The following is a 27,813-nucleotide window of genomic DNA, read 5'->3' on the forward strand; positions in this document are numbered from 1 at the left end:
GGAGGGCAGGGGCGGAGCGGGTGGGGGCAGGGCCACAACCAGAGGCCCAGGGTTCCTGGCAGCCCCTCCCTCGGCCCCTCCACCTCAGCACTGACATGGCCCTCAGAAGGGAAGGGGAACAGGCAAGGAGGGGAAGAACTGATCTTTCCAAAAAGGTGGGCCAGGGTACCTGGGAGCATGGATACTAGGCTGGGGGCGGGTGGGGGAAGGGCCCCAACACCTTCTCCCAGGAAATCTCCTCCCGGGTGGGTAGTAGATTGTCAGGGAAGGCAGGCCTCTCAGTCAGGCTTCCCCGGGCCCATTCCTACCCCCTATCTCACCCCGACCCAATGCCTAAGTCCTCAGGGTAGCGTGTCCTGATACCCACGTGGCCGGAACTGGGGAAGGTTGTGACGCTGGAGCCACCAGCCTTAATGGCTAAAACAGGTGTGAGTGGGAAGCCAAGGCCTGACCCAGCCCAGGCTGGGCACTGGGAGCGTTGTCTCCAGCCTTCCTCAGATGAATATCCTACCCTAGCCGCACCACCCAGAGTCCAGGCAGGGCACAGTTTCCAGCTAGTGATGGGGGGGTGAGGAGGCAGGTGGTAGGATGGGCAGGACCATCCAGTTATTTCCAGAAAGAAAAACCAAGGCCTTGGTGGGCTGTGCCACTAACAGGCAGCATCAGGGCAAGAATCCAGGCAGGCCTTTGCCCATGGGTACCCTGGCAAAGGGTAGAGGTCAGGAGGCTGAGGTGGCCCTTGGGCAGTGGTGCAGGTAGCCATACAGCTACCTTCTTAGTTTGTTCCATTCTGTCAAGACTTGGGCCCAGGCTGACTGATTCCAGAATCCTTAGAGACTCCCAGAGTCCAGAGTAGCTCACAGACAATGACCCTGCTCCAAGAGTGCTGCCTTCACGAGGTGTCTGTCCAGGGTCTGGCATACATTTGGACCTGCGGCTGAGGAGCAGAAAGGAGACTTTGTGGGGACAGGGACAAGTTGAGCTCCCACCCCTGCAGATCTCCCTTCCTGCTCCAAGAAGCAAGGAAATCAATGCAGAGGGCTCAGGTGGGCGGGGACAGCCCCAAAATGTTGGAAAGATGGTGGGGGTCCTGGTTCTACTTTTCAGTATGGACACGGGGCTGGGAGGGAATGAAACTGAGACCACGACCCTGAGCCTGAAGAACTAAAAGCACTGGGGGCAGGTAGGGGGCACAGTAGGGGTGGGTGGGGACCTCAAAGGCACTTGCTGATCTTGGCTGGTAGGGTGGAAAATTGTAAACAGCCAAAGAATTTTGTTTGCTTGCATGGGGCCAGGGGAGGCTGCCCAGGTCCAAGGCAGAAGCCGGGAGGAGAAAGAGGCTGCTTCCCAGAAGCCCAAGAGCTCAGGCTGGGGTGCATCCTTCCACTCCCCTCCCGAAGGCCCCTGACCCGCACTCTTCCTCTGCCAGCCGGCCAGGCCAATTCAGGAAAACTAGGTCTCGAGGCTCAGGAAAGAAGGGCACAGCCCCACCCTGGCTGGGCACAGACACAGACAGACACAGACACCGCTACTCCAGGGAAGCTGGCAGGGAACGGGCCACAGAACTTGAAGCTCACACAGCCTCCCTCACTGATCAACTGCAGAGCTGCTGAGCAGCCTTGGGGAGGTTGTGGGAAGGTGCCTTTTATGGGGATTGAGGGGTGAAAGCCCATCCTCAAGCCCTGTCACGTTCACCCAGGTGGACCCAAGGGCCCCATTCAGCCATTGTCAACATTCAGCCCTTCCAAAGCAGACAGACCCCCGGCAGTACAAACAGGGTTGTCCACCAGGGACAGTTTCAGGCTAAGATCCCAGACTCTTCCCAACTGAGCCACCGAGGTTTCAGAGCCGTGTCCTGAATCACAGAGGTCACACAGAATGCTCCTCACCCCCCTGCAGAGAGGCAGAACCACCCATCAGGAGGGGTCTCTGGATGGGCCTACACCCCACAGTGCAGAAGTGAAACTTGAGGGCCTCTGCGGCCTCTGACTGCCCCGCCTGGCCCTCTCGGGCCCCTCCTTTCCTGCCCCAACTGCTGTCCTCACAGCCTCTGCCAGCCAGGTGGCAGAAGCACTAAGTGGCTCTAGTGGTGAGGAAGGGCAAGGGCTGGGGCTGGGCTGGGGGCCCATCGGACCCCTAGTTGAGAACTCCATCCCCGGACGTGCGACCCTCCCATGCCAGCTGGCTCCTGGGAACTGAGCCCCTCATTACCCACCTCCACCTCCCCAGCTGTGTAGGGACAGGTGAGGAACTCTAGTCTCCTGGACCTGCTGTTCCCTCTGCCTGCTTCACAGAGCCTTCTGGGGCTGGGGAGGGGGCCCTATTGCTTCTTCCTCCTTTGCCTGGACTGGCTGCCCCACTTCCGGATGGCTCTTGGGTGCACCCTATTGCCCTGAGGCCCTACAGGGGAGGGGTCGCTCCTCCCCACTCCTCCCTTGTGCCCACTCCACTCTGGTCTGGCCACCAACTCTGGCTGGCCCGGCTGCCTGCCCGGTCACCCGATCCGCCCCATAAACTTGACGGCGCGTGTAGGGCGGCGGCTGGCTTGGTGGAGGCGGGGGTTGCTCCTTAAAGGAGCCGTCAGAGGGTGCCCTGCGGCCCCGCGGCTTCTTCCCTTCTCCAGGGAGGGCAGCCCGGTGTTCTGTGGCATCGCAGACCTCACGGGCTTGGGCTCGGAAGAGGCGATGGCAAGTGTCAGTGGAGGGAAGGCGGGAGGTGGGGGTCCTGGCACGGGAGGGGTTCGGGGGCTGCGGGACTGGGCAGGGGTTTGGGGGGAGCGATGTGGAATGCCCCTCGGCAGTTGTGCACCCCAGGACCCTGCCCCACACCAGGGCTCCTGCGCCCGGCACCTGCCGGGCCAGCTCTGGGGAGGATGATTGGGCATTGCAGCTAGAGGCTGGCCCCTTGTAAGGGGTCCAGGGAAGGGCTCTGGCTCAAAGGTGGAGGGGCTCAAAGACGGTGAAACCTGAGGGCGAAGGCAGGGGAGGGAGAGGTACAGAGGCAGCGGAAGCTCAGAGAGAGAAGGGCAGCTCACCCGAAGCAGGGGTGAGAGGCTGCCTGAGGCCCTTGGCTCTCCCCCGACTTGATTCCTCTTGGGTCTGAAGTCTGAGCTCACAGAATTTCTGTGTAACCAGCTCCTTCCACCCTCGTGTGGGGAGAGAGAGGTCAAGCACGAAGCTGGGGCTGCAGCCATCTCCAAGTCAGCAGCGGAGGCTTCTGTCCAGCCCCAGCGGTGCAGGCGCTGGGGCTCCTGGGCAGCACTTTTTCCTCAGAGGAATGGGTTTCAGGCATGTTTCCGAGTTGAGGGCTGTGATTGTCTCTGCAGTTGTATTTGCTCACCTGCATGTCCAGAGAAACACACATACACTTGTCTGTGTGTCTGCACACACATTCGCACATGCACGCATCTGTGACACACATATACACGTGTGTAAAGTGCACACATGTGCCATATATCTACATGTATAATACAACTCTCATGCCACACACTGTCACAGACACGTACACATCTGCCTGCATACACATGACACACGCGCACGCGATACAGATAACACAAAGGGACCCTCAGAAACAGTCACACTCACAGGCGCCCACACCATTGGCTCCAGCCCCAAGGGTGCCTCAGTTCCTCTGTAGGCCTGTGGGTGCACAGCCACCTCCAGAGGCCTCACCCCTCCTGTCGCTGCTCTCACTCCCATGACTGGTTTGTTTTGCTCATTACACTTGGCGCCCTCTGAAATGACTGCACTGATCTGAGTCCTTGTTGGCACTCTGCCCCCTCCTGCATGGGGACTTTGTCTGTGTCCCCCAATGTCCCAGGCTGGCATGAAGTAGGCACACAGAGTTTGTGAATTAATGCCTGTGTGTCTATGGGGGGGGGGGTTAGGAGGGTGACGTGGTGGGGCGGGCGCCTGCCCACGTGGGGGTGACCCCAAGGGTGTGCCCAGCGTGGGTGTGTCTGTGATTGTGGCCAGGCAGGGCACACTTGGAGGGAAGGGAGAGCTCGGAAGTGGAATGCGACCCCCCAGCCTCTTTTCCCTAGGGGCTGTAATCTGATCCCTGGGGACTCCCCCCTAGCCTCCAGCCCGCCCTCGTCCTTGCTGCAGCTCCTTCTCTTCCAGATCCTGGGGCAGAGTCCAGGGCGGCTCAAGGCTCCTCCACACACGCCTGCTGAACCCTGAGCACCCTGCGCTGCCCGGATGGGGCAGGCTGCGGCCGCCGCCATGATCCCAGGCCTGGCCCTGCTCTGGGCAGCAGTGCTGGGGGGTGCTGCCCCCAGCCCTCCCCGCCTTCGGCTCTCCTTCCAAGGTAGGTGCACCTGGCAGGCCAGAGGTCTTGGCTCAGGGTGAGCAGGAGAGAGACCCAGTGTGAGTAGGGGGCACTAAGTTTGCTGCTGCCCTGTGCCACTGGCCCAGATTTGAGTGGGGGCACTTTCAGGCCATCTCCAGTTAACCCTGTCCTGGCCTCAGCCCCCAGCCTTTCTGCACACATTCTCCTCTGACTTTCCCAGGAAGACCCCCCTTCTTTTCCCGTGGCAACAGATCCTGCCTGTGTCCCATCCACCACCCCCACACCCCTGACACAGAAGGGTGGTCACCAGGCATCGCACTGAGCTTAGGCTAGTAGCAGGGTGGCAGAGAATCCTCAGCCTGACTTTGGGGTGGGGGTCCTGGCTTTCCCTACATACGCAGCCTCCCCCAACACCCGGCCTCCCAGTGTGCCCGCCTGCAGACACTGCTTGTCTAGGCACGCCTGAGGAGTTCAACCTGCTTTTCCCTTGGGGTGGGGGGGGGGGGGGACGGTGCTGCATTGCCCACTCTGGAAGCTTTTCACATGGGTAGATCTGTCTTCACGAATGTAAACTCACACATGGGTAAACTCACATGTGTGGGCCAGGTCACATATACAACCATCACCTGTGAGAGAGACGATAGGTAGGGTCTGGGGAAAGCTCCCAGCATGGCTGGCAAACACTACCCTGCAGAGCTCCAGGACCAGCACGGTCTCCGGACCTTCAGGCTGGAGAGGACCTGCTGCTATGAAGCTCTGCTGGTGGACGAGGAGAGAGGACGCCTGTTTGTGGGTGCCGAGAACCGCGTGGCCTCCCTCAGCCTGGACGACATCAGCAAGCGGGCCAAGAAGGTGCCAGGGACCCCCAGCCTCTGTGCTCCCCAGGGGGGTGGGCCCCTGAGCAGACACCCTCTTCACAGAGACCAGGCAAAGGCCCTTGACCTGTGTCCCCCTTCCCTGACCCCCTCGCAGCTGGCCTGGCCGGCCCCTGTGGAATGGCGAGAGGAGTGCAACTGGGCAGGGAAGGACATTGGTGTGAGTGCCGGCCGCCCGGGGCGGGAGTGGGGAGGCCCGGCCCCTTGCTCCACAGACAGCAGAAGCCTGCCTCTTCTGTCTGGGATGGGGGCAGGGGGTCGAGGTGGCTGAAGTTTGGAGGTAGTGAGTCAGGGTGGAGGCTCATGTGATTCTTCTTGGGGGCGTCTGAGTCGTAGGGGGCTGTACAGGCCTATGCTTCTCCATGCACCCCTTGTGTGAGAGGTGGGCTGAGCTGGTCACCAAGGGTGTCCGGGCCCCTGAAGCCCATGTTGCTACTTGCCTGGACTGATGCAGAAGAGAGGAAGGGGTGAGGTACCACTGGCGAGCTGGGACCCCTTAATGCTGCCTCCCTGGGGGAGGCCTCATCGTCCCTGCCCCTGCCCGCCCACTAGACCGAGTGCATGAACTTCGTGAAGTTGCTGCATGCCTACAACCGCACCCACTTGCTGGCCTGTGGCACAGGGGCCTTCCACCCAACCTGTGCATTTGTGGAGGTGGGCCACCGGCTGGAGGTAAGGCCAGATCTAGGCAGAGAGGGAGGTTGGGAGGTAAAGAAGGGCCTGGAAGTAACAACTGCCCCCTGCCTCCCAGGAGCCCACGCTCCGGCTAGACCTTCGAAGGCTGGAGGACGGCAAGGGCAAGAGTCCTTATGACCCCAGGCATCGGGCTGCCTCCGTGCTGGTGGGTGAGTCCAATGGCTAGGGCCCTGCAGAGACTCTAGACCCTCCTGAGAGCCCCTGAGAGCCCCCAGGGCATCACTGACTCCTTAAGAGCTCTTGGGCTCTCTCTCCCCACAGAGAGCCTTCAGATTGGCTAAGCAGCCCTTGCCCTATCTGCAGGGAAAGAACTGTACTCAGGGGTGGCCGCAGACCTCATGGGCCGGGACTTCACCATCTTCCGCAGCCTGGGCCAGCGTCCAAGCCTGCGAACAGAACCACACGATTCTCGCTGGCTCAACGGTGAAAGGCTGGTGGAGCTATTGGGAGGGGGCTCTCATCCCCAACAGGGTGGGTGCCTAGTAAGACCCATAAAGGAAGTGAGCAGTGGGCGCAGCCAGGTCTCGCCAAGTACCCACCATGCATCAAGCCCTGTGCTAGGGCCTGGGGCTGCAGGGCAGACAAGACCTGTGTGGCCCATGCCCTCGTTGAAGTCACAGACCTCAGAACAGGTACATAATAAGATGGTTCCAATGGCAACGAGACCAGTGAGTGAACAGACAGAAAGGGAAAAGGAGACCAGGTGGTAAGAGAACTGGAGACAGGAAGCCACTCTGCTGAGGACAGGGGAGAGCTAATTCCCAAAGCACAGCAGGATTGAGGGAAGAGCATTCCAGGTAAAGAGAACAGCTAGTGCAAAGGCTCTGGGGCAGGAACAAGCCAAGGAACAGACTCATGAAAAGAGAAAGGATAAGGGGTCTGCATTGTCAGAGGTCAGGGTCATTTGTTCTAAGAGTGAGGGGACCCAGCAGAGTATTCACAGCAGTAACAGGGGGAATCTGCTTCCTGCTCAAGAGGAAGATTCATGAGTGAAGGTAAAACCCCAATATCCCATCTCCCTCCTTTCTGGACCAAGGGCCTGGGGAACTGTCAGGGGCCGAGGGGAGAGGCCTGTGTGTCTAGGTAGTCTTGGTCTCTGCTGCCCTCTTGTGGTTACTTCTTGACTCACAGGCCCTGATCCTCTGGATGTTGTCCCCTTAGAGTGCCATCCTACCTGGAGACCGGGTGGTCAGATGCTGCCCCATGGGCTTCTGGGGGCACCAGAGAAAGGAAAGGGAGCATGTGGGTCTCATGAGTGGCAGGGCCAGGACCTTTCTGACCCCACTCCTCCTGCTGCTAGAGCCCAAGTTCGTCAAGGTCTTTTGGATCCCAGAGAGCGAGAATCCTGATGATGACAAGATCTACTTCTTCTTCCGTGAGTCGGCAGTGGAGGCTTCGCCATCACTGGGACGCCAGACTGTGTCCCGGGTTGGCCAGATCTGTCGGGTGAGGAGTCCTTGGGCCACATCCGATGACTACATCCCTGCCCTTTTGCCTGTCTCGGCCTCCCCCTCATCCCTGCTGATTGACCCTGCAGAATGACGTGGGAGGCCAGCGAAGCCTTGTCAACAAGTGGACCACGTTCCTGAAGGCGCGTCTGGTGTGCTCAGTGCCAGGTGTCGAGGGTGACACACACTTCGACCACCTCCGTGAGTGCCAGGAGCAGAGGATGGGGTTGGAGAGAGGGAGTGCAGGGGGCCAGACCCAGGAGCCGGGCTGCCCAGAGGGCTGTGTGCCCTCCCCCAACTAGGCTTCTTCCCCACAGAGGACATGTTCCTGCTGTCCTTGAGGGACCGCTGGAGCCCACTGCTCTACGCTGTCTTCTCCACATCGAGGTGAGGGGCAGGAGGTAGAGGGCAGGGCCCAACGGGCTCTGCTGGACCCCTCAGTCTGCTCATGTCTTCGCCTGCAGCACCATCTTCCAGGGCTCTGCAGTGTGTGTGTACAGCATGAACGACGTGCGCCGGGCCTTCCTGGGGCCCTTTGCACACAAGGAAGGGCCCATGCACCAGTGGGTGTCCTACCAGGGCCGTGTCCCCTACCCCCGGCCTGGCATGGTGCGTAGCCCCAGGAGTCCCACCACAACCCACTTAAAGTCTCAGGGGTGGAAAACTTGGCCTGGGATCTTCTTGGTGAATGTGTTTTTTTCCTTACGTTATGGGTGGGAAAACATCACCTTCGTCAGACAGGGCTCCTCAGAGGAAGAGCATATTTCCCCCTAAGAGTCCCAAGGGCAAGGCTGGGTCTTCTCTCTTCAGATTCTCAGGGCAGACCTCTGTCCATTAGCACTCCCCTATACTCGGGTACCTGGAGGTCTCTTGTGGACCCACCAGGTCCTCGTACCCACATCCCTGTCGTGCCTCCTCCCCACCTGCCCAGTGTCCCAGCAAGACCTTTGGCACCTTCAGTTCTACCAAGGACTTTCCTGATGACGTCATTCAATTTGCCCGGAACCACCCCCTCATGTACAATTCGGTCCTGCCCATGGGTGGTCGCCCTCTCTTCATACAAGTGGATGCCGGGTACACCTTCACCCAGATCACTGCAGACCGTGTAGCAGCTGCTGACGGACACTACGACGTCCTCTTCATTGGCACAGGTCAGTGTCCTGCCATGACTACCCATAAAACTCTGTCCAGACTCTCTTCCACCTGTCAGCAGAAGCTGCCCCTGCCCAGTCCCATCTTCACATCTTTGCCTGGGTGGTGCTCTCATCTCCTTCTGGATGCTGGTCTGATTGTTCCAACCCACATTCTTCACCTATCCAACCATGCTAAGGGTAAAGGCCTCAGAAGTGAGGAGATCCCCAGCCCTAGCTGCCAGGAAACACAAGGAATCACTCATTCCTCATCCCTGCAGACGCTGGCACAGTGCTGAAGGTGATCTCCGTCCCCAAGGGCAGCCAGCCTAACGGGGAGGGGCTGCTCTTGGAGGAGCTGCACGTTTTTGAGGTGAGGCCTAGCCCCCTTCTCCTAGAGGAACCCTACCCCATTGATCTCTGATCCCAGCGCTCGCTCCTCCTCCTCTCAGGATTCATCTGCTATCACCAGCATGCAAATCTCTTCCAAGAGGGTAAGTGACCAAAAGGCTTGGGAGCAGAGGGGACCCAGTGTGTTCCCCGGGCACCCCTACCCCCACGCCTCCCTTGGTAGTTTGAAGCACTGGGTTTGAGTATAGGTTCTGCCTTTGCTAGACTGCGTGACCTGAGACCCTGATCAGTGTCAAGTGGGGTGAGGGATCCCTGACCAATGGGAGGCGGGCACAGGGCTGCCTTCGGTCAGCCCGGAGCCCCTCGTGCCCCCTAGCACCAGCTGTACATAGCTTCGCGGAGCGCGGTCGCCCAGATCCCGTTGCACCTCTGTGCTGCCCACGGCCGCGCCTGTGCGGAATGCTGCCTTGCGCGAGACCCTTACTGCGCCTGGGACGGGGCCGCGTGCACGCGCTTTCAGCCCAGCGCTAAAAGGTGGGCAGGGTTGGGGGCGGGCCACCTGGAATCATTTGCAGCACCTGGCTAAATGAAGAAGGACTCACGGAGGCTCTAATGTACCAATGCAACCCCCACCCTGCAGGCGGTTCCGGCGGCAAGACGTGAGGAATGGCGACCCCAGCACGCTGTGCTCCGGCGGTGAGTGCCCCAGCTGCCCCACTTCTGGGCCTTTGAAGACGCCCCACCCTGCCCTACCTGAATCTGACATTCCTTTGCCCTCCCCAGACTCCTCTCATCCCGCACTGCTGGAGCGGAAGGTGTTCGGTGTGGAGGGCGGAAGCGCCTTCCTGGAGTGTGAGCCCCGCTCGCTGCAGGCGCGCGTGGAATGGACCTTCCAGCGCGCAGGGGAGGCGACCCACACCCAGGTGAGCCTCACGCCCTCCCTTCCCAAACAAGCCCTTGTCCCGCCCCCTACATCCAGGAGAGCCCCGCCCTAGCCAGTGTGGTTCCCACTTCCAGACTAGGTCCGACCCCGCCCAGTGAGACTCCGTCCAGCTAGACCCCTTACGTCCAGTTTGGTCCCTTACCTGAACTCCACATTCTGGTGAGGACCCATTCCATCTAACTAGACTCCTGACACCCCCTTCCCCCATCCGAGAGGAGCCCCGCCCTCGCCCCGCCCACTGAGGCCCCCGCCCCGCCCCCATGTTCAGGTAACCCCCCCCCCCCAGTCCAGTTCCGTCCGGTTTCGTCCGGTCCCGTAAGTGTTTCCGCTTTTAGACCACTGGTCCCAGTGCACCCAACCTTCAAAGGTACACCTGCGAGAGTCCCTTACCTGCTCATGCTTGGCCACCGTTGACCCTCTACCTCTCCTGACCCGACCTGGGAGCCGGGTTTCCTTGTTCCTGACACCGATGCCTTTGCCTCCCACTGGCCCCGCCTGCAGGTAGCTATGGAGGAGCGGGCGGAGCGCCTTACGGGGGGACTGCTGCTGCGCGGACTGAGGCGCGGGGATTCTGGCGTGTACCTGTGCGCAGCTGTGGAGCAGGGCTTTTCGCAGTCGCTGCGTCGCCTCGTGCTACACGTGCTGAGTGCTGCGCAGGCCGAAAGGCTGGCCCGGACCGAGGAGGCTGTGCCCGTAGCCCCTCCAGGCCCCAGGCTCTGGTACCGGGACTTCCTGCAGCTGGTGGAGCCGGGCGGCGGTGGCGCGAGTTCCCTGCGAATGTGTCGTCTGCAGCCTGAGTCGCGCCCACCGCCTCCCGAGTCACGGAGGAAGGGCCGAAACCGGCGAAGGCACGCCCCAGAGCCGCGTGCTGAGCGGGGGCCGCGCAGCGCAGCGCACTGGTGATTCGGCAGTCCACGCCGGGTACAGGGAAGGAGGCTACAGGCAGGACAGGGGGAGGACAGACCGTGGAGGACGCACAGCTAGGGAGCCTGGCACATTGGTCCCCGGTTGATGGAGACACCGACCTACAGGCCCTGGCTGAGGGGCAGCCTCCCCGGCTTATTTATTAACAGAGGATAACCCTTGAATGTAGCCCTGGGAGGGACGGCCCAGGCGGGGCACAGGGGCCGGCTGGTCGGGAGGAGGGAGATAAGCAAGGCTCCAGAGCAACGACCTGGGCAGAGGAGGTGCCCGGAGTGCCCACCCCGGGATAAAGACCTCCTCCTTGGAGAATGAGCAGAAAGCTGTGAACAGGCTGAACTGGTGGGGCGGGAGTGGGACAGGCCGACTGTACTAATGCAATAAACACATTATGAGCCGAAGCTGGAATGGCCCCAGCTGACAACCGCTGGTACTAGGTCTTGCTGTGCGGCCTTGGGCAACTTCCTAGCAGTCTTAGGGCCTCAGTTTCTGAAAAGGATGCTGTGATGAGGATTAAAGGCAGTTTCCATGGGACTGAGATTCTGTGGGGCCTTTGGGGCCCTACTGACCTGCACAGTATGTTCTGAATATGATTTCTTGGATGAGTGCTATGAAGAAAATGAAATTTGGAGATATGGAAAACAATGTGAGAAAGCATCACTGAGGGGGTGACATTTGAGCTAAACAACAAGGAGCCAGTCATGGGAGTATCTAAGGGGTGGAGTGTTCCAGGAGGCAACAGCTAGTGCAAAGGTCCTGAGGTGGAAACAAGGTTGCTGTGTGTGAGGAACATCAAGGAGGCCAGTGTGATACAGTGGAGTGATGGATTTGGGATGTTTTAGGGGGAGGATTCTCACTGTCTTACTTCCTCCCAGTTGGGGAGAAAGGTCACAGGGGTCCAACAGCAAAGGGTGGGCCCTCAGCCTGGCCACTTCCTCCCTTCAGGGGTGAGTGGTACCATGCCTCCTCACACAACATGGTGTGACTTGTATGGAGAGAGGAGGGAGGAGGTAAACTGCAGACATGCAGCTGCATTCCATTTTTATGTGTCCTGCGCCAGGGAGGAACCATAATTGTCCTTTCTGTTTTACAAATGAGAAAATGGAGGTCAGAGAGCAGGCAATCCGTTAACCAAGGTTGTAGGCTTATTAACAGAAATACCAATCTTCAGCCTAAGTTTGCCCACTGACCAACATGACTGCCTACCTTTATAGGTGTGTCTCTGCCCTCTTTGGGGATTCTCAGAGCCCTCATTGCAATGCACTCAAGCTGTCCATCACCCCAATCCCTGGTGCCAGCAGGTCACACAGGGGTAGGTTCTTGTCCGTGTGCTTGGAGAAGAGATGACCCAACTTTGGGTCGGGGTCTTTGTGGGTAGAGGCACAGGGCTCCCTTACATACCTTGGCTGCCGTGTGGGGCATTGCTGGAGGTGAGCATGAGGCAGCTTGTCTGGATAAAGACACCAAGGCCTGTGCGTGTGTGGGAGTAGTAGAGTTCCCCAGGAAAGACCCTGGGCATTTGTATTAGTGGAGGTGTGCTCTTGTCTGGGCTCCATCACCAGCTAGCTGGCCCATGTGGGTCACTCCACAACTTCCCATGGCTGAGAGCTGCCCCCTCTAAATATAGCCCAGTGGGCTGAGCTCAGGCCTATTTTAGGCCCAGGCTGGGAGGTGGCCTGCCTTCCCCAGGCTCTGAGGAGCCGCTGCTGCTTCCATCCTGTCCTGATACTGAGTGCTATTATCAGCCCCCCAGCTGCCCACCGCCCACCATGCCTGAGGACACCCAAGAAGGTAGGAGATGACTGTGGGGGAGGGCAAGGCCCCAGTCCTGTGACCCTGTGAACCACAGAGCAAACCCACTCTGTCCCACTGACCTCACTTCCTTAACTAGTCATCAATCACCATGCCATAGATTAAGGGAACCTGCCCCCTGTGCATGGAGAAAGGGCTATGTCTGGAACCCCACCTCCCCTTAGGCCCTGCCTGTTTCCCCTGCTAGGGACAGCAGGGAGGGATTGGGGGGAGCTACTCGCTTGGGGGTAGTCAGCTATAGGCTGTGCCCAAGTGGGTATGGGCTGAGTAGGTGGCCCGCCAGGCCAGTTCGGCTCTTCATTCAGGGAGGAAGCTGGGATTGGGGGCCGGCAGTGGTTCTAGGAAGCATTTGGGCATGCAGCCCAGGGACTGGGAGTGGATAGATCTCTGGTCACCTCCAACTTGGGCCTAACTGGACCCAACTGTTAGCCAGTTGGGATCCTTTGGCCTGGCCAGACTGACAGCTAGTTAAGACTTTGGTGTCCAATCACCTACCTACCCCACTGTACGCAAGAAGTACAGAGGTTCACAGGGGCCACAGCAGGGATGACCAGATGCTTCACTGCTCCAGCAGGTCTAGCTGGTCAACCCTCTTGTCACATTTTCAACATTTCAACTGGATGGGAGGGCCCCAGCCCCCACTAGTGGTGGAGGATGTTTGCCTCCTTTTGAGGCCCTAACAATGATGTTTACCACGATTTTCCTGGTGATGAACAGAATCTGAGTTCAATTTATAAAGTGTAGGGAGGGGCACCTGGGTGGTTCAGTCGGTTAAGTGGCCAACTCTTGATTTTGGCTCAGGTCGTAATCTCACCATTCGTGAGTTCAAGCCCCACACTGGACTCTGCACTGACAGCACTAGTGGAGGCTGCTTGGGATTCTCTCTTTGCCCCGCCCCAACTCCCAAGCCGGCAAGCTTGCTCTCTCTCAAAACAAATAAACATTAAAAAAAAAAAAAAAGTGTTGGGAAAGCAGAGCCAAGTGCGGAGGAATTTAACATGACCCCTGACCTATCACCCAAACATAATGACTGGCAGCATCTTGTTTCACTTTGGAGCATTTCAAGGGCCTGTTTCAAGCAAATCATGAAGGTTGAGTTATTGTTGTGAAAGTGATAGTCCAATCACCTTTGCCCCTATCAATGCCCCATACTGTTACCTAGCAGCCAGCTGGGTATCTGGAGGTTTAAGGAGCCAAGATTAAAAAATAAATAAATAAAAAGTCAAAGAAGTAAAATAAAAATAATAATAAAAAAAAGTACTTTTTTAGACATCACAAAATAAATACTTTTGAGGAGTACAAAAATAGTAAGATCACAAGAAAAGTACAGAGGTCCCAGTGACTAAATGGGCAGAGGCTGTGAATGGATAACTAGGAAGCCACACGCATTCATCAGGCCCTCCAGGCAAAGAGACCGAAATAGGTCAAGAAAAGCCTTTTCTCATCTCCCAACTGGCAAACATGCGTACACGTGTGTATATAAATTTTTCATTGAAAATGCCTAATGGTGGCAATGTTGTACCCTTTTGGGAGCTGTGGATAGTCATTCTGGAGGACAGTTTAATAATGGCTTAAAGAAAAAGTCCCTGCTCTTTAAGCCAATAATTTTGCTTCTGGGAATCCGTCCTTATTAACAATTAGGAAATTGGGAAAAACCTTCATACTCAATGATGCATATCCTTCCTGGGAGTTACTCACTTCCAAAGGGAACTGGAAACAACCTAAATGCCCAGGCAGCCTCAAAGGGGACCTCAGAAGCATGTAGAACAGCTTCATAACAAAGGCATGTCACGTGTTGAGTGAAAACAGGGTTCACAGAAGTACAGCAGGATCAGGCTGAATATGCTAAAGCAGAGCCAAGGCCACAAAGCACAAGCACCACCCAGCTAGGATGCAGATGTGGAGGTACCAGGCACTGGGTCTGGCCCAATGGCCAACCCACAGGGTCTGCAGGGAAAAGTGATAGCAGAAGAGGCAGGAATGAATTTCACGCACTGTGGGGTTAGTCCTTCAAAGCTGACAAACTCTTCTCTAGAAATGAACAGGCAGAGGAATGCCTGAAAGTCGTTGAGGTGCTTGTAAGGAAACAAAAGTGAGCAGGTCAAATGCACCTCCTGCTACTGTAGGTGTTAACAGGCCCACAGAGTTCTGGGGTCATCCTGGTTCCGAATCAAGTGTCGTTCCTGAGCTGGTTTTAGGGCACTAGGAGCCAATGTCCCTTTGTCCTGTCCCATCTTTTCTGAGCCACGGCTGCCGCATGAAGCCACCTTAAAAGGGAGGCGTGACCTGCTGGCTGAACCAGCCCTGCACTGTCCCAGCAGACACCTTGGCACTAACACCGAGCACGAGGAGCAGGGCGCCACTGGCCCCCAACCACATACAGGAGGTGCACCTGCACCAGGTGGAGTCCATCAGCGACCTACACAGTGGAGGTGAGGGGCATAGGGCAGGGGACTGACATGCTGGGAGAGGGGAGGAGAGCAGGCACAACCCCTACCCTCCCGGTGCCCCATTTGCCCTGCAGGTTCGCTGCGCCCCTACCTGACTGAGGAGGTGCAGCCATGGGACGAGCTGCTGGGTATCTTGCCACCGTCGCTGTGTGCCCAGGCTGGCTGCAGCCCTGTGCACAGCAGGGGAGGCTTCCTGCTGCTCGCATTGCTGGTGTTCACCTGCCTGGCACTTGCCATCCTGGCTGTCTACCTGAGCGGTATGGTTGGACGGCGCGGAAAGCCAGTGGGAACTGAGAGCGAGTAACTGGGACTGCAAGGCTTTTCTGCGTGGCTGGAAACAGCTGCAGAGGCCGAGCCAGTGAGGTGGGGAGTTGTGGGGTGGCACGTGGTCTGATACCCCCCCGTTCCCGCCTGCCCGTCCACAGTGCTGCAGAGTGAATCCCTCCGCATGCTGGCGCACACACTGCGCACACAGGAGGAGACGCTGCTCAGACTCCGGCTTGCCAGCCTCAGCCAGCTGCGGAGGCTCAACTCCAGTGAGGCCCAAGCACCCAGCTGAGATACCACTTGGACCTGGGGCTTGGGTGTGTGTGTGGGTGGGGAATAAAGTCTCGCCATTGGCAGGTTTCTCCTGACCCATTGTCCCACCCTACTTCCCCGGTGAGGTTTTTGTACAAGAGTCTAACCTGACCCCACAACTACCTGCCTCTCCTGTCTTCAAGCCAGGCCTAGCCAAGTTTTCTGGTGTCAAGGTCCTGCTTTGGGTGGCCCAAGGTCAGAGGAAGGGATACCAACCTCCTGGCTCCTTCTGTGGCCTGTCAGCAGCCTCTGGCTTCCAGATAGGTTCAGAGTCTAGAAATAGCTGCCCCCCACCCCCAGCTGCCCAAACCTTGCCAGGCCTCCCAGCGGGGGTCCAGTCTCAGTGCTCAAGCAGGCAGAGCTGAGTATGGGGAGGAGGGCCACCTGAGGAGCTGGTCTTGGAGGTCAAAGGTGAGATGGAGATGGGGGAGACCCAGTGTGGTGGTGAATGGCAGGGCAGGCAGAAACACCCAGGAGCTAAGGGCCACAGATGGCTGAGCATTCAGTTTAATTACCTCTAATAGTCTTTAAAAATCAGCATATAGATCCATTCCAGGTAGCCTGGCCTCCCCACCGGTTTTGGTGGCATTTGTCCAGATGCCATTCCCCTCAAGGAAGTAGGTCACCCCAGGGGAGCAGGGCCCGAGAAAGGAGAGAAAGGCACATCCCTCCTCCTGCCTGCCCCACAGCCCTGGGACAAGCACACATCTGGCCTGGCCTGAGACAGGGCAGAGAGAAGCACAGGGCTGTGCTGAGGCAAGGGGCCAGGATACCAAGTGCCCTGGCCTCCAGCCACCACCCCTGTCTGTTTTTGGTTTTGTCATTAAAAAAATAAAGCCACAATTCCTGGCAGGAACAACCAGTTGTTGCAGTGTCTTCTGTTAAAAACACAGGCACGAGTGTGGACAGTCTCCTCTTCAGCTGGCCCCACCTCACAGGATGTCTGCCCGCTTGTCTCGCACACGGCTGCGTGCCTTGGTCCGGGCTTTGAAGGCAGCGGCGTTGTATAGGTGCTGGAGTGGGGGCAGAGAGTGATGATATGGTGAGCTAGGGAAGGGGAGGCCCAGGGCTTTTCCTCTAGCCCCTGCAGAGCTCCAGGCCTCCAGGCCGTGGGAATGGAGGGAAGATAAACGTGCCCAAGGGTGCAAACCTTCTCAAAACGTGAAATCTTGCAGGCCTTCAGGGCAGTGGCATCCAGCACCAGGACAGGACCCAGGCCAAAGATATCACGGAGTAGCTCGTTGTTCTGGGGGCAAACAGGGCAGTGAGCTCAAGCTGGTCCAAAACAGCCAAGCTGGGTGTCCCCTCCCTGTCTACTTCCCCACCTGGAGATGGTGGTGCATGCCCGATCCCAGCACATCCTTGAAGGCAGCATAGATGCGGCGCCGAGCCCAGCTGTCCACATAGAGCACCTCAAGCCCGAAGCGGACCGACTCTTCCTCACACTCACCGCCCTGCAGAGTAGAGGGACCCGCAGAACAGGGCTTGGTGGCTGTGCCTGGGGATGCACTCTCACTAGGGCACACGTTCTCACACGCACCTCAACAAAGTGCAGCACAGCGCGGAAAGTAGAGCGCTGACGCCGGCGGTCAGCCTTGGCACGGTACTTGTTGCTGTCGGTGGCCAGGGTTCGCAGGGCATTGCAGAGGGCCTCCATGTCCTCGTAAATAAAATCTTCCTGTGGTGGGAGCAATAGAGGGCGTGTGAGCAGAAGCCCGCACTCTGCTGGCTCTCAACTTGGGGTTGCGCAAACCCTTCCTATCTCGGAAGAAGTGGTTTTCTTCTCTGCCTCTCCCCTTTGAATTCCCTCCTGGTCCCTGCCTGGGCCAGACACCCCTGCCACCACCGTGGCACCCGGCATCTCAGTCTGTGTTAGGGCTACCTCCCCTCCATAAGGACCTAAGGCTGTCCTGCTTTTTCTGTGGTGTCCCCTGCATTCAGCCGAGGATGGGCAGGTGGAGTCAGCAGGCCCCCTCCCTTCCCCTCACCCCTCTCTCACACCTCAAGGTCCCGGGCCAGCTCAAAGAGCAGTGCGATGGTCTCGCCGGCAGCGATTCGCAGGTTCACACTTTCGCTGGACAAGAGCTGGGGCAGCCGGGGCAGCTGCCTGAGGAAGGGGCAGGCTGAGCTACGTGTGGGTTGGGGGGGCCTCACCTTTCCCCTTCCACTCACAGCAGGCAGTTGCTCTTACCTGTCCAGGATGTGGCTGATATGGGTGCTAGGGCAGACGGTGAGTAGCAATGCCCAGGCCTGCAGGGCAGCACAGAGCAGGCCATGCAGGCTGGCAGGGACCACAGGGGCTGTGGAGCCACCCATTCCACAGGACCGGCTGAAAACACTTTCCAAGCAGTTGAGGCAAGAGACCAGGTCCTAGGGACACAGGGAGGCAGCGGGAGTGGCTCAGGGGCAGAGCCAGGGCCTAGGTACTCTATTAGCCATGCCCAAAGGTCACTTACCTGGACATCGGCAGCAGCCACATAGCACCCCAAACCAAGAGCAGAAGCACACTGTTGGAAGGAGGGCAAAGCCACACTGTGGTTAGAGAGTGAGCCTGGGTTCCCAGCCACAGGGCTCACCCTCAGAGTAAAGGAGCCTGAAAGCAGGTGGAACCCACCTCTCCCCTTAGGGATTAGGGGAGGGAAGGGTGTCACAGAGCAGAGAACACTCACGTGAAGCCGAGCAGCAGGACAAGCTGTGCCATCACTGAGCACAGAGACCAGGAGGGGCTGTAGGCTGTGAAATAGCTCCTCGCCCTTGGGTCCAGGGCCCAGCTGCACACAGAGCAGGCCTAGCACGGCAGCGGCTAGGGCCTGTTCCTCCCCCTTCCCTGTAGGAAGGCTTTCCAGTCAGCCCATGCAGCAAGGGTCAGCACCCAGCCAATTCAGGTCTCCCGTGAGCCCCCGGGCCCAACCTTTCTTGAGGCACTTTTCCAAGGCATCAGCCAGTGTGAGGCGGCGCTCCAGCAAGAAGTCAGGGAGTAAGCGGGATGCCAGGGCCAGGCGAAGGCTCTCGAGAGCACCCTGCCGGGTCTTGGCACTGAGGAATGAAGAAAGGGGACCTTGTGCACCAGCCCTACTGGGTCATACTTGGCATGGGCTGAGCAGGGACAGGGGTATAGGGGTTGGCTGGCAGTCAGAGGTACCTCTTGTCTGTGAGGCAGTCCACATACTCCTTCAGCTTCTCCTCAAGGTCTTCCTGCTGGCCCTGCTCATCCACGGCATCCCCCCCTGCAAGGCCAGCTGGTCAGCTCTGCGTCTTGCTTTACCCCAGGGAATCCCCAGAGTCCCTGCCAAACTCCCACCCACTCTCACCAAGGCTGTCCTCTGCTGCAGTGCTAAGAAGGCTGGGGCATTCACTGGTGGTGCTGCGGGCCTCACTGACTGCCTCATCCTCACTGGAACCTGAGTCAGCTTGGGTTCTGCTCCGGGCACCTGGGGAGGGTGGAACACAGCACTTGGCCCGCCCTTACTGATGTCTGATGGCCGGGGGTACCTCACCTGGCCTCATGACCCCCCAAGAATAGAGTCCTGCCCCCTCTCAGAGATGAGAAAATGGGAGGCTGAAGTGGTACACACAGGGACTGATGCAGGGGACGCTGAGCCACGAAAGAGGAGAAAGGGAGTGAGGTCTATCAACTGGAGAACATTCCCAGGCCCAGCCTAGGAAAACCTGGCAGGCTTCCTGAGTACAGCCTCCCTGAGACTAGAGCCTGCTTTAAGAAGGAGACTGAGGTCCTGGTAGAGGCAGAAGGGGCTGCACAGTCCCCACCTGGAGTGGGGACATATCTAGGCAAATCCTGGGGGACCTCAGCCACCAGCCCAGATTATGCCTAAAAATGGCCAGGGCAAAAGTCAGGGGCTTCGATTATTGAATCTGTATATACAGAACATATACAGACAGACACAGGGTTCAAATTCCAGCTCCATATCGTGAAAAGAGTGTAACCAGGTCAAGTGCCTAGACTTCAACGCCTTAATTTTTTTTTTTTTTAATGTTTCTTTATTGTTGAGAGAGAGAGAGAGAGAGAGAGAGAGAGAGCGAGCGAGCGAGCAGGGTAGGGGCAGTGAGACAGGGAAGCACAGAATCTGAAGCAGGGTCCAGGCTCCAAGCTGTCAGCACAGAGCCCGAGGTGGGGCTTGAACTCCTGAACCATGAGATCATGACCCAAACAAAAAGTCAGAGGCTTAACCCTAAATGGGTGAGCCACCCAGGCACCCCCAATGCCTTAATCTTTTCATCTGCAAAACAGACATGCTAAAACACCTCATCTAGTACAGCAAATGAAGACAATGACTGAACAAACAACTAGTTAAGGCTCTTCTTTGGGCCCACAACCACCCATCTGCCTTGGGGCAGAAGCCCAGCTGCTAGTGGATATGGCTGGGTGCCCCCAGGCTTCAAGCATACTGTCTTCTGAGCTCCCCCTGGACTATCCCAGGCCTTCAGCCCTCGGTGGATGGACACACAGGCTCCTCCTGACCTCGGGAAATGCAGAGAGTGGAGTGACCCCTGACCACACGAGTCCCTAAAAATAGGTAAACACAGGAGAATGTCAGGGTCAGCAGAGCTGGAATGTTCCTGTGTGTGGGTTCTGCCCAGGGCCAGGGGCTGACTGTGGCAAGGGCAGCTCCTGCAGCAGAGTCCCAGATGGGTTCTGGTCACCAGACTGGTCCTACTTCTCAGAACGACATATGCCATGTACCTGCTGGACAAAGTGCAGCACACATGCAGTCCTCTGCTCACCACCTCTCTTACTACCCTAACCAGCCAAAGCAGCCTAGCCTCCCTCATTTGTTCCCTCTCTAGATGCCAGGCCTTTGCACAAATCATTTCCTCTGCACAGTGCTCTCTTCTTCACCTCCTCAGGATTCACCCAGAAGCCCCTCAAGGATTCCTTGGTTCTTAAGTCTGGGGCTGACACCATTTAAATGAACTTGTCCCCCAACACCAGTCCTTCTGTAATGTTGCTACCCTCTTAGATGTCCCCACACCCAAGTCCCATTAGGGTGGTCTAAGCTGTGCCTAGCAGGCACCCCATTCCTGCAGAGTAAACATATGTGTTTACTGAAGCAAGACACACTTCTGTTCAAAGCTGATAAGTCTCAGGACTGCCGCAGGCTCAAGGGCACTCCCTAACCCTCTCGGGCCAGGTCCACCAAGGCCAGAATCCTGCAACGTCCCCACCGCCCCCCACCCCTCCGCCAGTCCGCCCCCTACCTCAGTACTCTCCGTCAGAGTAGCCCTCCCACCAACTTCCTAGTCCAGTCCAGTAAAAGAGCAGGGATTAGCGAGGCGGCAGGCTTCCTGCTGTCTGGCGAGCTTGTCTATCATAGCAGGTAACTGGGCTGGATCCGCAATGGAGAAACTGAGGCCGAGAGGCACCGACCAGTTTAGGCCCGGTAGCGTGGGTTCCTGAGCAGCAAGCAGCGCCCAAATTGAGTTGGGCGCACACGTGGCCGCTGCCTCCTGGGGCACGTGCTGGCCGCGGGAGAGTTGCGGGAGGCAGCGCCAGGTTGGTCGACGCAGGAGTCTCCGTTCGGGAGCCATCGGGAACACCGACGGGCAAGCCACGCAGGACCCCCGCTCGCCGTTCATCAGTAGCTCCCCACTTACCGGCTCCGCGGCGCTGGCCACCCTTGCGGGGTGCGCTGCCCTTACGGGCGCGGGGCATGCCGGGAATCAGGAGCGCGGGCGCGCAGAAGGCTCAGGGTCAGGGGCCCGGCGGGCGGGGGCTCCAGACCGGCGAGACACCGGCCGGTGGGCTAAGCTGAGAATTGGGCAGACGACGGGAGCCACATGCCGCACGCGACACCATCTTCGCGAGGCGCCCCGCCCTGCCAAACGAGTCGCTGCGCCCCGCCCTGCTAAACGGGTGGCCGGGAAGGCGAGTTCTTGGCCATTGGGTTCCGGGACCACATGCGCGCGGCCGAAACTACTAGTCCCAGGGGACTGCGCGCCCAGATGACCGCCAGCAGGCTAGGCGCAGAGCACCTCGGGAATTGTAGTCTATTCCTGAGACCCGTAAACCCACGACGCTCTAGCTGAACTATGCACCCACAATGCCCTGTGTACACCGCCCCCCGCGCGCCCACGTGCATGCATGCACAGTTGTTAACACTGAAGCTGCGTCTTTGGAGCAGCCTACTACGTCAGGCAGGGCCAGCGTTTCTGGGCATTTGCGGATGGACACTCGGCGACAGGAAGAGCTTGGGGTTTAGTGGAACTTGGTGAACAAACCTTAGGCGGTGAAAGAAAAAGTGACTTTATGCTGAAGCAGAGGACAAATAACAGCTTAGCACTTACAGACCTTAGCCAAGATCTTGGAGCCCACCTGTCTCTGGATGGGTCTCCTGTGACCTTTCCATGGACTCAGTGAGGAGTAGTAGGAACAGAGCCCTGAGCTGGCAACTCTAACCATCTGGAACTCGGATTTTCCCTGGGGCTGCTTATCAGGAGGGATCAAGTGACCTCAGAGGACCTTTGGTTTTAAAATAGTGTAAACAAAATAAACGTTTTTGTCTGTTTGTCTGTCAACATTTTTTTCCTGGCCCCTTCCACTTCCCAGGTATCCCATGGGAAGGGAGGGTGTGTATGGGAGGACTGACTCTAAACTGAATAGAACAAGAGTGGGACAGAGCTGTCCTCCAAGACTGGAAAAATGGCAGCAGGGACAAGAGAGTCAGGGGCAGGTAACCTCTGGTTTTATGTTGCTTCTTCAGGCCTAGGCTCAGGTCTAGGCTCCTGGCAGGTAGGGCCAGCCCAGCCCGGGTAACAACGGCAGCTAAAGGACTCCCAAGCTCCAGGGCTGCCATCTGGCTGCAGATGCAGAAAGGCTTCCAGCTGTCCTCCATCTTGGCGGGCACAACGCCCATGGCCATGGCACCGCTGGTGACTGCAGGTTATGGCTGCCCTGGTCACATTGATTACATAGGGACCCAGGGTGCCCACTAGGTAGTCATGGAGATGCCGGCACTTCTCCTGTGGAGAGGGGAAGGATGTATCAATGTTCCTGCTTCATGGCTCTGACATGGTCTCTCCCCCGAACCCTGGGATCCCAGGATGGGCTGTACGGCAGGCTGGAGGGGCAATGATCACCTCAGAGCTGGAGAAGCTCAGGTCCCCCCAGAGCACCACGCCGGCTGCCCCTAGTGCTGCGGTCACACCAATGGTCTGCACGAGGTCATCCTGGAAGCAAAGAACTGCTAAGCCAGGGCTGGGCTGGTCAGATCCATCTGGGCCTACCTCTACCTTCAAGAAACTTTTCTGGCTCATTACCATGATGATTCCACTTCTAGAGTAAGGTTACTTGGCACTGAGCCTCTGAGTGGCTTCTTGGGTCCTCCACTCAGAAAATGTCTCCCCTCAGACCAGGGCTCCAAACGTTGGCCTTGCCTTCCCCCTCAAGATTTTCCAAGGCAGAGCCATACTTCCTTTTCAGATGCTCCAGGATAGTACCTCCCCACTCAGAACTAGATCAGGGTCTCCCCATCAAATTCCCCTGGGCAAGGTCTTCTCTTCAGATCTTCCTAGGACAGGACCATGACTCCCCACTCAGACCCCTGGATCTCAATTTTCGCTCACCTGGGACAGGAACCGCCCAGAATGCCGGTATGTGAGGCGGGCATAGGCCAGGACAGGCAGGGGATGTGGGTGCCCAACAAGGGCCACACGGAAGGCTTCTTCCAGGCGGTATCGGACAAATGCCTGGTGGTGAATAGGTGGCAGCTTGGGTGGGAGGTAAATGCTGGGGAAGAGGGCGCTGGAGGCAGCCCAGAGCCAATGCAGTTGTGTGTTTCGGGCTAGAGTGGCTGGGTGGCAGTGGCCTGTGTAATTGAAAGCTGTACCATGCCAGCCATTGCCACAGGCTGGGAAGCGATAGAAGCCCCAGAACCCATGGGGCTTCAGTGCCTGGCCTAGCCGTAGTGTGTCCTCCATCAGGGCACGGGCTGCCTGTTCAAAGCCAGCACGGGCCTTGTGGAGCTGCTCCTGGGGGTTCAGGTGGGGGAATACCCGCTGTGCCCAAGCCCATGAAGCTTCCTGGTAGGCTCGGCGGCGGCCCCAGTTCCCGGCCCAGAGTGGACACCACTCTTCCCAGTCCAGCACTGCCAGGCCAGCAAAGCCACGTTCTAGACTGAGATGGATCTGGTAGGCAGCCCGTGCCAGGTGGCGGTCAAGAGGGACAACCTGGGGGATGCCCCCGTTATGAGCTGTGCCCCTGGGCCCAAGGTAGGGATAGAAGCCAAGCTGGTTCTTGTAGAAGATGGTGATGTTCTGGCCATGGAAACGCTGGCCACGGTTGGCTGTGATGCCCAGAGCCTCTAGTGGCAGGTGCACGCCAAAGCGAGTCTTACAGTGTGCTGAGGGTATGTTCCATAGCACAGAGAAGGGACGTTCAGGAGCCCACAGCAGGGGCTGGCCACACCCCAGGCACAGGGCCATTCCTAGTACCAGGGCGAGGCCCAGCTGCATGATCATGCCCCAGGGACAGAAACCTGCAGGAGAGAGGGGGTGTGAGCTTAGAATTCATGGCCATGACCACACCTTCTATACAGCAGGGAAAGCTGGGAACACTCCCCCAGCTACTCCCAAGGATGGAGGCTGGGGAAGGATGGTCCCCATGTGGTCCTCTAGGCCTCTCAAACCAGTAACATCCTACGTTGGCCCACGTAGCTCCCGTGTTGTCCATCTCTGTCACAGCACCACTGTGCCTTCTGACACCTAGCCCACTCACTTCTCACCAGTCCCCTCTGACCTCTTTCTTGGGCCTTGCCCCAAGAACACTTAACATCCTCCCCTTTGCCTGGCTTAATTCCTACTCAGCTCTCAGGTCTCTGCTGTGACATCACCTCCCCTGGGAGGCCTCCTGGGTCTCTAAATGCACTGAGGGCACTTGGGCTCCCACTGTCCCAGCACGGATCCTGACACTGTACGCCTGCCTGTCTCCCCTGTCCCTTGGGTCGAGGTACTGTCTGTCTCGTTCCCCATTGCCTGTGACCAGTCCAGAGCCTGACAAACAGTAGCTCCTGAGTGAATAGTGATGAGTGAATGTAGAAGGGAACAAATACCTTGTCACCTGGGCTTGGCAGAGTGCGAGGGGCAAAGGGCAGGTGTCCCTTCATCCATGGCCCTAGGGCCAAGGTTGATCTGGGGACTCTTGCAGAGATAGGGGATCTAAGATGAAGCTGGGAGGTGAGAGTGAGGTCAACAAATAAACTGTCACAGCCACATCCAACAGAAGCCTTTATTCAGCCACATTGACAGCTCTGAGCCACAGCCATGAAGCCATCTACTGGCCCCACTGGTACTCAGGAAACATGGCCAGGCTAAAGCTGCTCCCAGGGTCTAGGGACTATGGTATGGCCAATGGGCTGAGGCCCAGACTGTCCTAGGCAGTCCATCAACCCTGAAGGACAGTGCCTTGTCCTGGGTAGCCCTCAGATGTCTTTTTCCATCCAGAATATGGGACATCCTCTCAGGTCTTGGTATTGTGTCTCCAGCAGGCTTTGTGGAAGGGGCCCTGCAGGAGGTGGGGGTGAGGTGGTCAAGGGCTCAGGCAGGGGAGGAGGTGGCGGCAATGATGGCCCCTTGGGGGCTCTTGGGGCAGTTTGGGCAGTCAGACTAGAAGCCTTGCAGGGTTGCCGGGGAAAGGGGGCTCTGGGGAAGGCCCTGAGCAGGGTGGCAGGTAGCCGTTGGCTGGTGAAGACTAGGCCCTGCACAGGCTCACCCAGCTGGTAGCCCAGGTGGGCATAGAACTGCAGCTGGTCATGGGTAGTGAGGTGTAGTCGGCGGAAGCCCCGGGCCTGAGCAAAAACCTCCAGGCCCTCCATGAGGCGGCGGCCAAAGCCACGGCCCCTCAGAGCCCGGGCCACCACCACTGTCTCCACTAGGAGGCTCTGGGGCCGGTCCAGCACCCGTGACAAGCGGGCATGGCCCACCACGATGGGGGCTGCCTCAGGTGTGGGGCTGGGGCTCAGCAGCATCAGGCAGAGGGGGAAGGCGTCTGAGGACTGGCCCAAGGAATGCAGGCGGGAGGCACGGCTGCGGGGCCACTGCTCATTGATGAGGTCGGCACAGGCATCCAGGAGCTCAGGTCGGCAGTGCACAGGCTCCAGGGTCAGTTCAGCCAGGTTGGGGGCTGAGGTCTCCTCTGGCTGGTGTGCGGGATCCAGGGTCAGCTCAGTCGAGCCAGGACTGAGGGTCATCTCTGGATGGCATGCAGAACCCAGGGTCAGCTCAGCTAGCCTGGGGCTCAGGGTCAGCTCTGGCTGGTGTGCAGGATCCAGGGTCAGCGTGGCCAGGTTGGATCTCAGGGTCAACTCTGACTGGCATGCAGGATCCAGAGTCAGCTTGGCTGGGCTGGTACTCAGGATCAACTCTATCTGGTGTGTAGGGTCTAGGGTAGGAGTCAGCTTTGATGAGCCAGGGCTCAGAGTCAGCTCTTCCCTACATGTAGGATCCAGACTCAGCTAAGTCAGGCTGGGAGCCATGGTCATTTCCTGCTGGGTTGCAGGTGGCTCAGTGCCAGGCTGGGGATTAAGAGCATGGTCTCCAGACAATGGTTATCTCCTCAGACCACAAGGATGCTCCTCCTGTAGACAACAGCCATGCTAGGCTGTGCCAGGAAGGAGGACAGTGTTGGGGCAGGGAGGGGCTGACAGAGTGCTAGGGGAGCCATGCATCCTGGAACTGGTAAGCTACACCTTGTCTCTGTCCCATACTCACCTGATGGCACAGGTCACCTGGAGACCATCCCTTATACCTGACTCAGGTGACTCACTCAGGTGACAGTAGAGGTAATGGTTCCAGGGTGTCCTGCCCCACATTGGAGGAAAGCTGAAGGCTAAAGGCTGGGGCAGAACCCAAGAGCCATGGCCCCACTTTCTCTGGCTACAACTCTGGCCTCCCCAGAACAGGGGACCTAGCCTACACCATCATGGTTGGCTGGCCATCAGACAGAACATGCAGACTAGGCACCATGACCCCCTACTTAAGCCCACCCAAAACTCCCTCTGGCTGTCCCCAGGAACTCCCCTGCCCTTTCCTTCTCTTTACACTTTAGGTCCCAGCCTTTCTGACCACTTGGGCCATGCCTGTCACCTGACCAATCCTGGGGTACCCATCACCCACCCGTTAGGATCAGTTTTCCCCTCACTGAACTGCCTTTCCTGCCTGGAGCACAGAGCCCATGCCCCCCCCCCCCCCCATCACCATGCAGCTCAGGACACTCTGCTTGGGCATGGACCCAACTGTCCCCTCACATGGGGTTCCAACAGCACTAGCAAGGGGCCTGGCTCACTGTCACAAAGCAATGTGGCTCTTGCAGGCTTGGTTCCCCACTGGCCTGAGTTTCGTAGTCGCCCTAGATAAGGACCACAGCTTCCTTCCTAAATCCACAAGGGTGTCCAACGGCCATCAGGTTGGGGGCTCAGACCTCCTGTGCCTAAACCCCATTGTTTGCCAGTCCTACCCCAGGCCCTTCTGCCAGGAGAGTCTATGCTGAGGGGATTCCTGGCAGTGGGGGATCCACTGGGCCTCACTCTTCTACTCACTTGCTCCAGAGAGGACGTCCTGGCTCTCCTTCCCCACCTCCCCCAAAAGGCCCCATGAGCCTGAGGCCAATTCCACACTGGTCAGGCACAGGTAGCCCCCACAACCCCACACCCCACTCAGAGGATTATAAGCACCTCACCTGCATCGGCCACCTCCGCAGCAGCTACAGCTCTGGACCAAGAGGGAGGAAGCCCCAGAATCCACCCCTAGGTCTGGAGCCCCAGACTTCCCCGCGGTCTTAACCCCTTCGTGGCCAACCCCACCCACTATGGGCGGGGCTCCTGTGTCCTCAGGGAGAGGCGGCAGTGTCTTCTGTGCCTCGGTTTTCCCCTCCCTCCTAGTGGATGACAAACCGTGGAGTTTTGGGGGGGAGGGTGTGCTTCAGCAGCTTGACTCTGGGTGGGTGTGGCTCGGCATGCTAGGGGAGAGAACGACAGAAGCAGGGAGGGCGTGCGGGACGGCATAGCTACTTGAGGACCGCACGCATGGGACAGACGGGGGACAGTGAGGACGAACATAAGGCGCATGGGAAGGGGGAGGTACTGACATGCTGAAGCCAAGCTCCGGGACGCTTCGCGTGCTCGCTCCGCGCGGGTCGGTTTCTCGCTGTCTGTGGTTTGGACTCTTCTGACCGCCCGCGCTGGCCCCTAGCGGTGCGGCGGACGCACTGCAGCCGTCGTCTTCTGCAGCACCGGACCTGGTCGACTTTCTCTAGGTAGCTAGGCCCCACCCCGCCTCCGCGCGCCAAGGCTTAGGCTCCGCCCCCGG

The 27,813-nt window shown here is 58.4% G+C and overlaps 5 protein-coding genes across 14 annotated transcripts; 2 read left to right on the forward strand and 3 right to left on the reverse strand.

Annotated features, from left to right (window-relative positions):
• The first annotated feature begins 18 nt into the window (after window positions 1–18).
• On the forward strand, window positions 19–14,889 carry SEMA3B (semaphorin 3B). Of its 8 annotated transcripts, XR_006592879.1 has the most exons (19): window positions 24–155; window positions 4,122–4,308; window positions 4,985–5,142; window positions 5,263–5,325; window positions 5,718–5,837; window positions 5,917–6,010; window positions 6,165–6,284; window positions 7,162–7,307; window positions 7,399–7,510; window positions 7,627–7,696; window positions 7,774–7,918; window positions 8,241–8,460; window positions 8,721–8,812; window positions 8,892–8,933; window positions 9,167–9,324; window positions 9,431–9,486; window positions 9,574–9,713; window positions 10,069–10,234; window positions 14,788–14,889. XR_006592879.1 is itself a non-coding variant. In XM_006928797.5 (18 exons), exons 2-18 carry the CDS (start codon window positions 4,200–4,202, stop codon window positions 10,634–10,636), a joined length of 2,247 nt encoding a protein of 748 aa, XP_006928859.3. In that variant the 5' UTR covers window positions 19–155; window positions 4,122–4,199; the 3' UTR covers window positions 10,637–11,078. The 8 variants fall into 8 exon arrangements, 7 of the variants coding, with proteins under 7 accessions (XP_006928859.3, XP_044906406.1, XP_006928860.3 ...); XM_006928797.5 differs by lacking the exons at window positions 10,069–10,234; window positions 14,788–14,889 and adding an exon at window positions 10,235–11,078 and having other exon boundaries at window positions 19–155; XM_045050471.1 differs by lacking the exons at window positions 24–155; window positions 10,069–10,234; window positions 14,788–14,889 and adding exons at window positions 1,279–2,243; window positions 10,235–11,078.
• LSMEM2 (leucine rich single-pass membrane protein 2) lies at window positions 12,191–16,354 on the forward strand. Of its 2 annotated transcripts, XM_019821981.2 has the most exons (5): window positions 12,191–12,197; window positions 12,355–12,445; window positions 14,788–14,898; window positions 14,991–15,173; window positions 15,342–16,354. In XM_019821981.2, the coding sequence occupies exons 2-5, from the start codon at window positions 12,424–12,426 to the stop codon at window positions 15,473–15,475; spliced, it is 450 nt and encodes a 149-aa protein (XP_019677540.1). In that variant the 5' UTR covers window positions 12,191–12,197; window positions 12,355–12,423; the 3' UTR covers window positions 15,476–16,354. The 2 variants fall into 2 exon arrangements, with proteins under 2 accessions (XP_019677540.1, XP_006928858.1); XM_006928796.5 differs by lacking the exon at window positions 12,191–12,197 and having other exon boundaries at window positions 12,213–12,445; window positions 14,785–14,898.
• IFRD2 (interferon related developmental regulator 2) lies at window positions 15,987–21,418 on the reverse strand. Of its 2 annotated transcripts, XM_003982256.6 has the most exons (12): window positions 21,109–21,413; window positions 18,807–18,926; window positions 18,638–18,722; window positions 18,407–18,531; window positions 18,165–18,322; window positions 17,952–18,002; window positions 17,687–17,865; window positions 17,497–17,602; window positions 17,036–17,173; window positions 16,821–16,949; window positions 16,646–16,741; window positions 15,987–16,508 (listed from the first exon to the last, which is right to left on the reverse strand). In XM_003982256.6, exons 1-12 carry the CDS (start codon window positions 21,164–21,166, stop codon window positions 16,428–16,430), a joined length of 1,326 nt encoding a protein of 441 aa, XP_003982305.1. In that variant the 5' UTR covers window positions 21,167–21,413; the 3' UTR covers window positions 15,987–16,427. The 2 variants fall into 2 exon arrangements, with proteins under 2 accessions (XP_003982305.1, XP_006928857.3); XM_006928795.5 differs by lacking the exon at window positions 17,497–17,602 and having other exon boundaries at window positions 21,109–21,418.
• Window positions 21,419–21,736: 318 nt separating this feature from the next.
• Window positions 21,737–27,713, reverse strand: HYAL3 (hyaluronidase 3). Its single transcript, XM_003982257.6, has 4 exons — window positions 27,185–27,713; window positions 23,077–23,987; window positions 22,591–22,680; window positions 21,737–22,473 (listed from the first exon to the last, which is right to left on the reverse strand). The coding sequence occupies exons 2-4, from the start codon at window positions 23,968–23,970 to the stop codon at window positions 22,198–22,200; spliced, it is 1,260 nt and encodes a 419-aa protein (XP_003982306.2). The 5' UTR covers window positions 23,971–23,987; window positions 27,185–27,713; the 3' UTR covers window positions 21,737–22,197.
• Window positions 24,723–25,933, reverse strand: NAA80 (N-alpha-acetyltransferase 80, NatH catalytic subunit). The gene is given in 2 exon segments (XM_023248993.1): window positions 24,723–25,793; window positions 25,795–25,933. Coding segments are annotated over 2 exon segments (894 nt in total). The 5' UTR covers window positions 25,825–25,933; the 3' UTR covers window positions 24,723–24,929.
• Window positions 27,714–27,813: the final 100 nt, after the last annotated feature.

Source organism: Felis catus, chromosome A2 (genome assembly GCF_018350175.1).
Source record: "Felis catus isolate Fca126 chromosome A2, F.catus_Fca126_mat1.0, whole genome shotgun sequence".
NCBI lineage: Eukaryota > Metazoa > Chordata > Mammalia > Carnivora > Felidae > Felis > Felis catus.

Bases quoted from the DNA above. Each gene is read 5' to 3' on its own strand.
- SEMA3B (XM_006928797.5), top strand. From the start codon at position 4,200: ATGGGGCAGGCTGCGGCCGCCGCCATGATCCCAGGCCTGGCCCTGCTC. The intron at 6,285-7,161 runs GTGAAAGGCTGG...TCCTGCTGCTAG, and splicing joins CGATTCTCGCTGGCTCAACG to AGCCCAAGTTCGTCAAGGTC. The intron at 9,487-9,573 runs GTGAGTGCCCCA...TGCCCTCCCCAG, and splicing joins CAGCACGCTGTGCTCCGGCG to ACTCCTCTCATCCCGCACTG.
- LSMEM2 (XM_006928796.5), top strand. From the start codon at position 12,424: ATGCCTGAGGACACCCAAGAAG. The intron at 12,446-14,784 runs GTAGGAGATGAC...GCACTGTCCCAG, and splicing joins GCCTGAGGACACCCAAGAAG to CAGACACCTTGGCACTAACA. The intron at 15,174-15,341 runs GTATGGTTGGAC...GCCCGTCCACAG, and splicing joins CCTGGCTGTCTACCTGAGCG to TGCTGCAGAGTGAATCCCTC.
- IFRD2 (XM_003982256.6), bottom strand. From the start codon at position 21,166: ATGCCCCGCGCCCGTAAGGGCAGCGCACCCCGCAAGGGTGGCCAGCGC. The intron at 17,174-17,496 runs GTGTGAGAGAGG...CTCCCACCACAG, and splicing joins AGCTGGCCCGGGACCTTGAG to GAAGATTTTATTTACGAGGA. The intron at 16,950-17,035 runs GTGCGTGTGAGA...TCTACTCTGCAG, and splicing joins CTGTGCTGCACTTTGTTGAG to GGCGGTGAGTGTGAGGAAGA.
- HYAL3 (XM_003982257.6), bottom strand. From the start codon at position 23,970: ATGATCATGCAGCTGGGCCTCGCCCTGGTACTAGGAATGGCCCTGTGC. The intron at 22,681-23,076 runs GTGAGCGAAAAT...CTTTGCTTCCAG, and splicing joins CTGGGCGGTTCCTGTCCCAG to GATGACCTCGTGCAGACCAT. The intron at 22,474-22,590 runs GTGATCATTGCC...CCCTCTCCACAG, and splicing joins TGAGCTTCTCCAGCTCTGAG to GAGAAGTGCCGGCATCTCCA.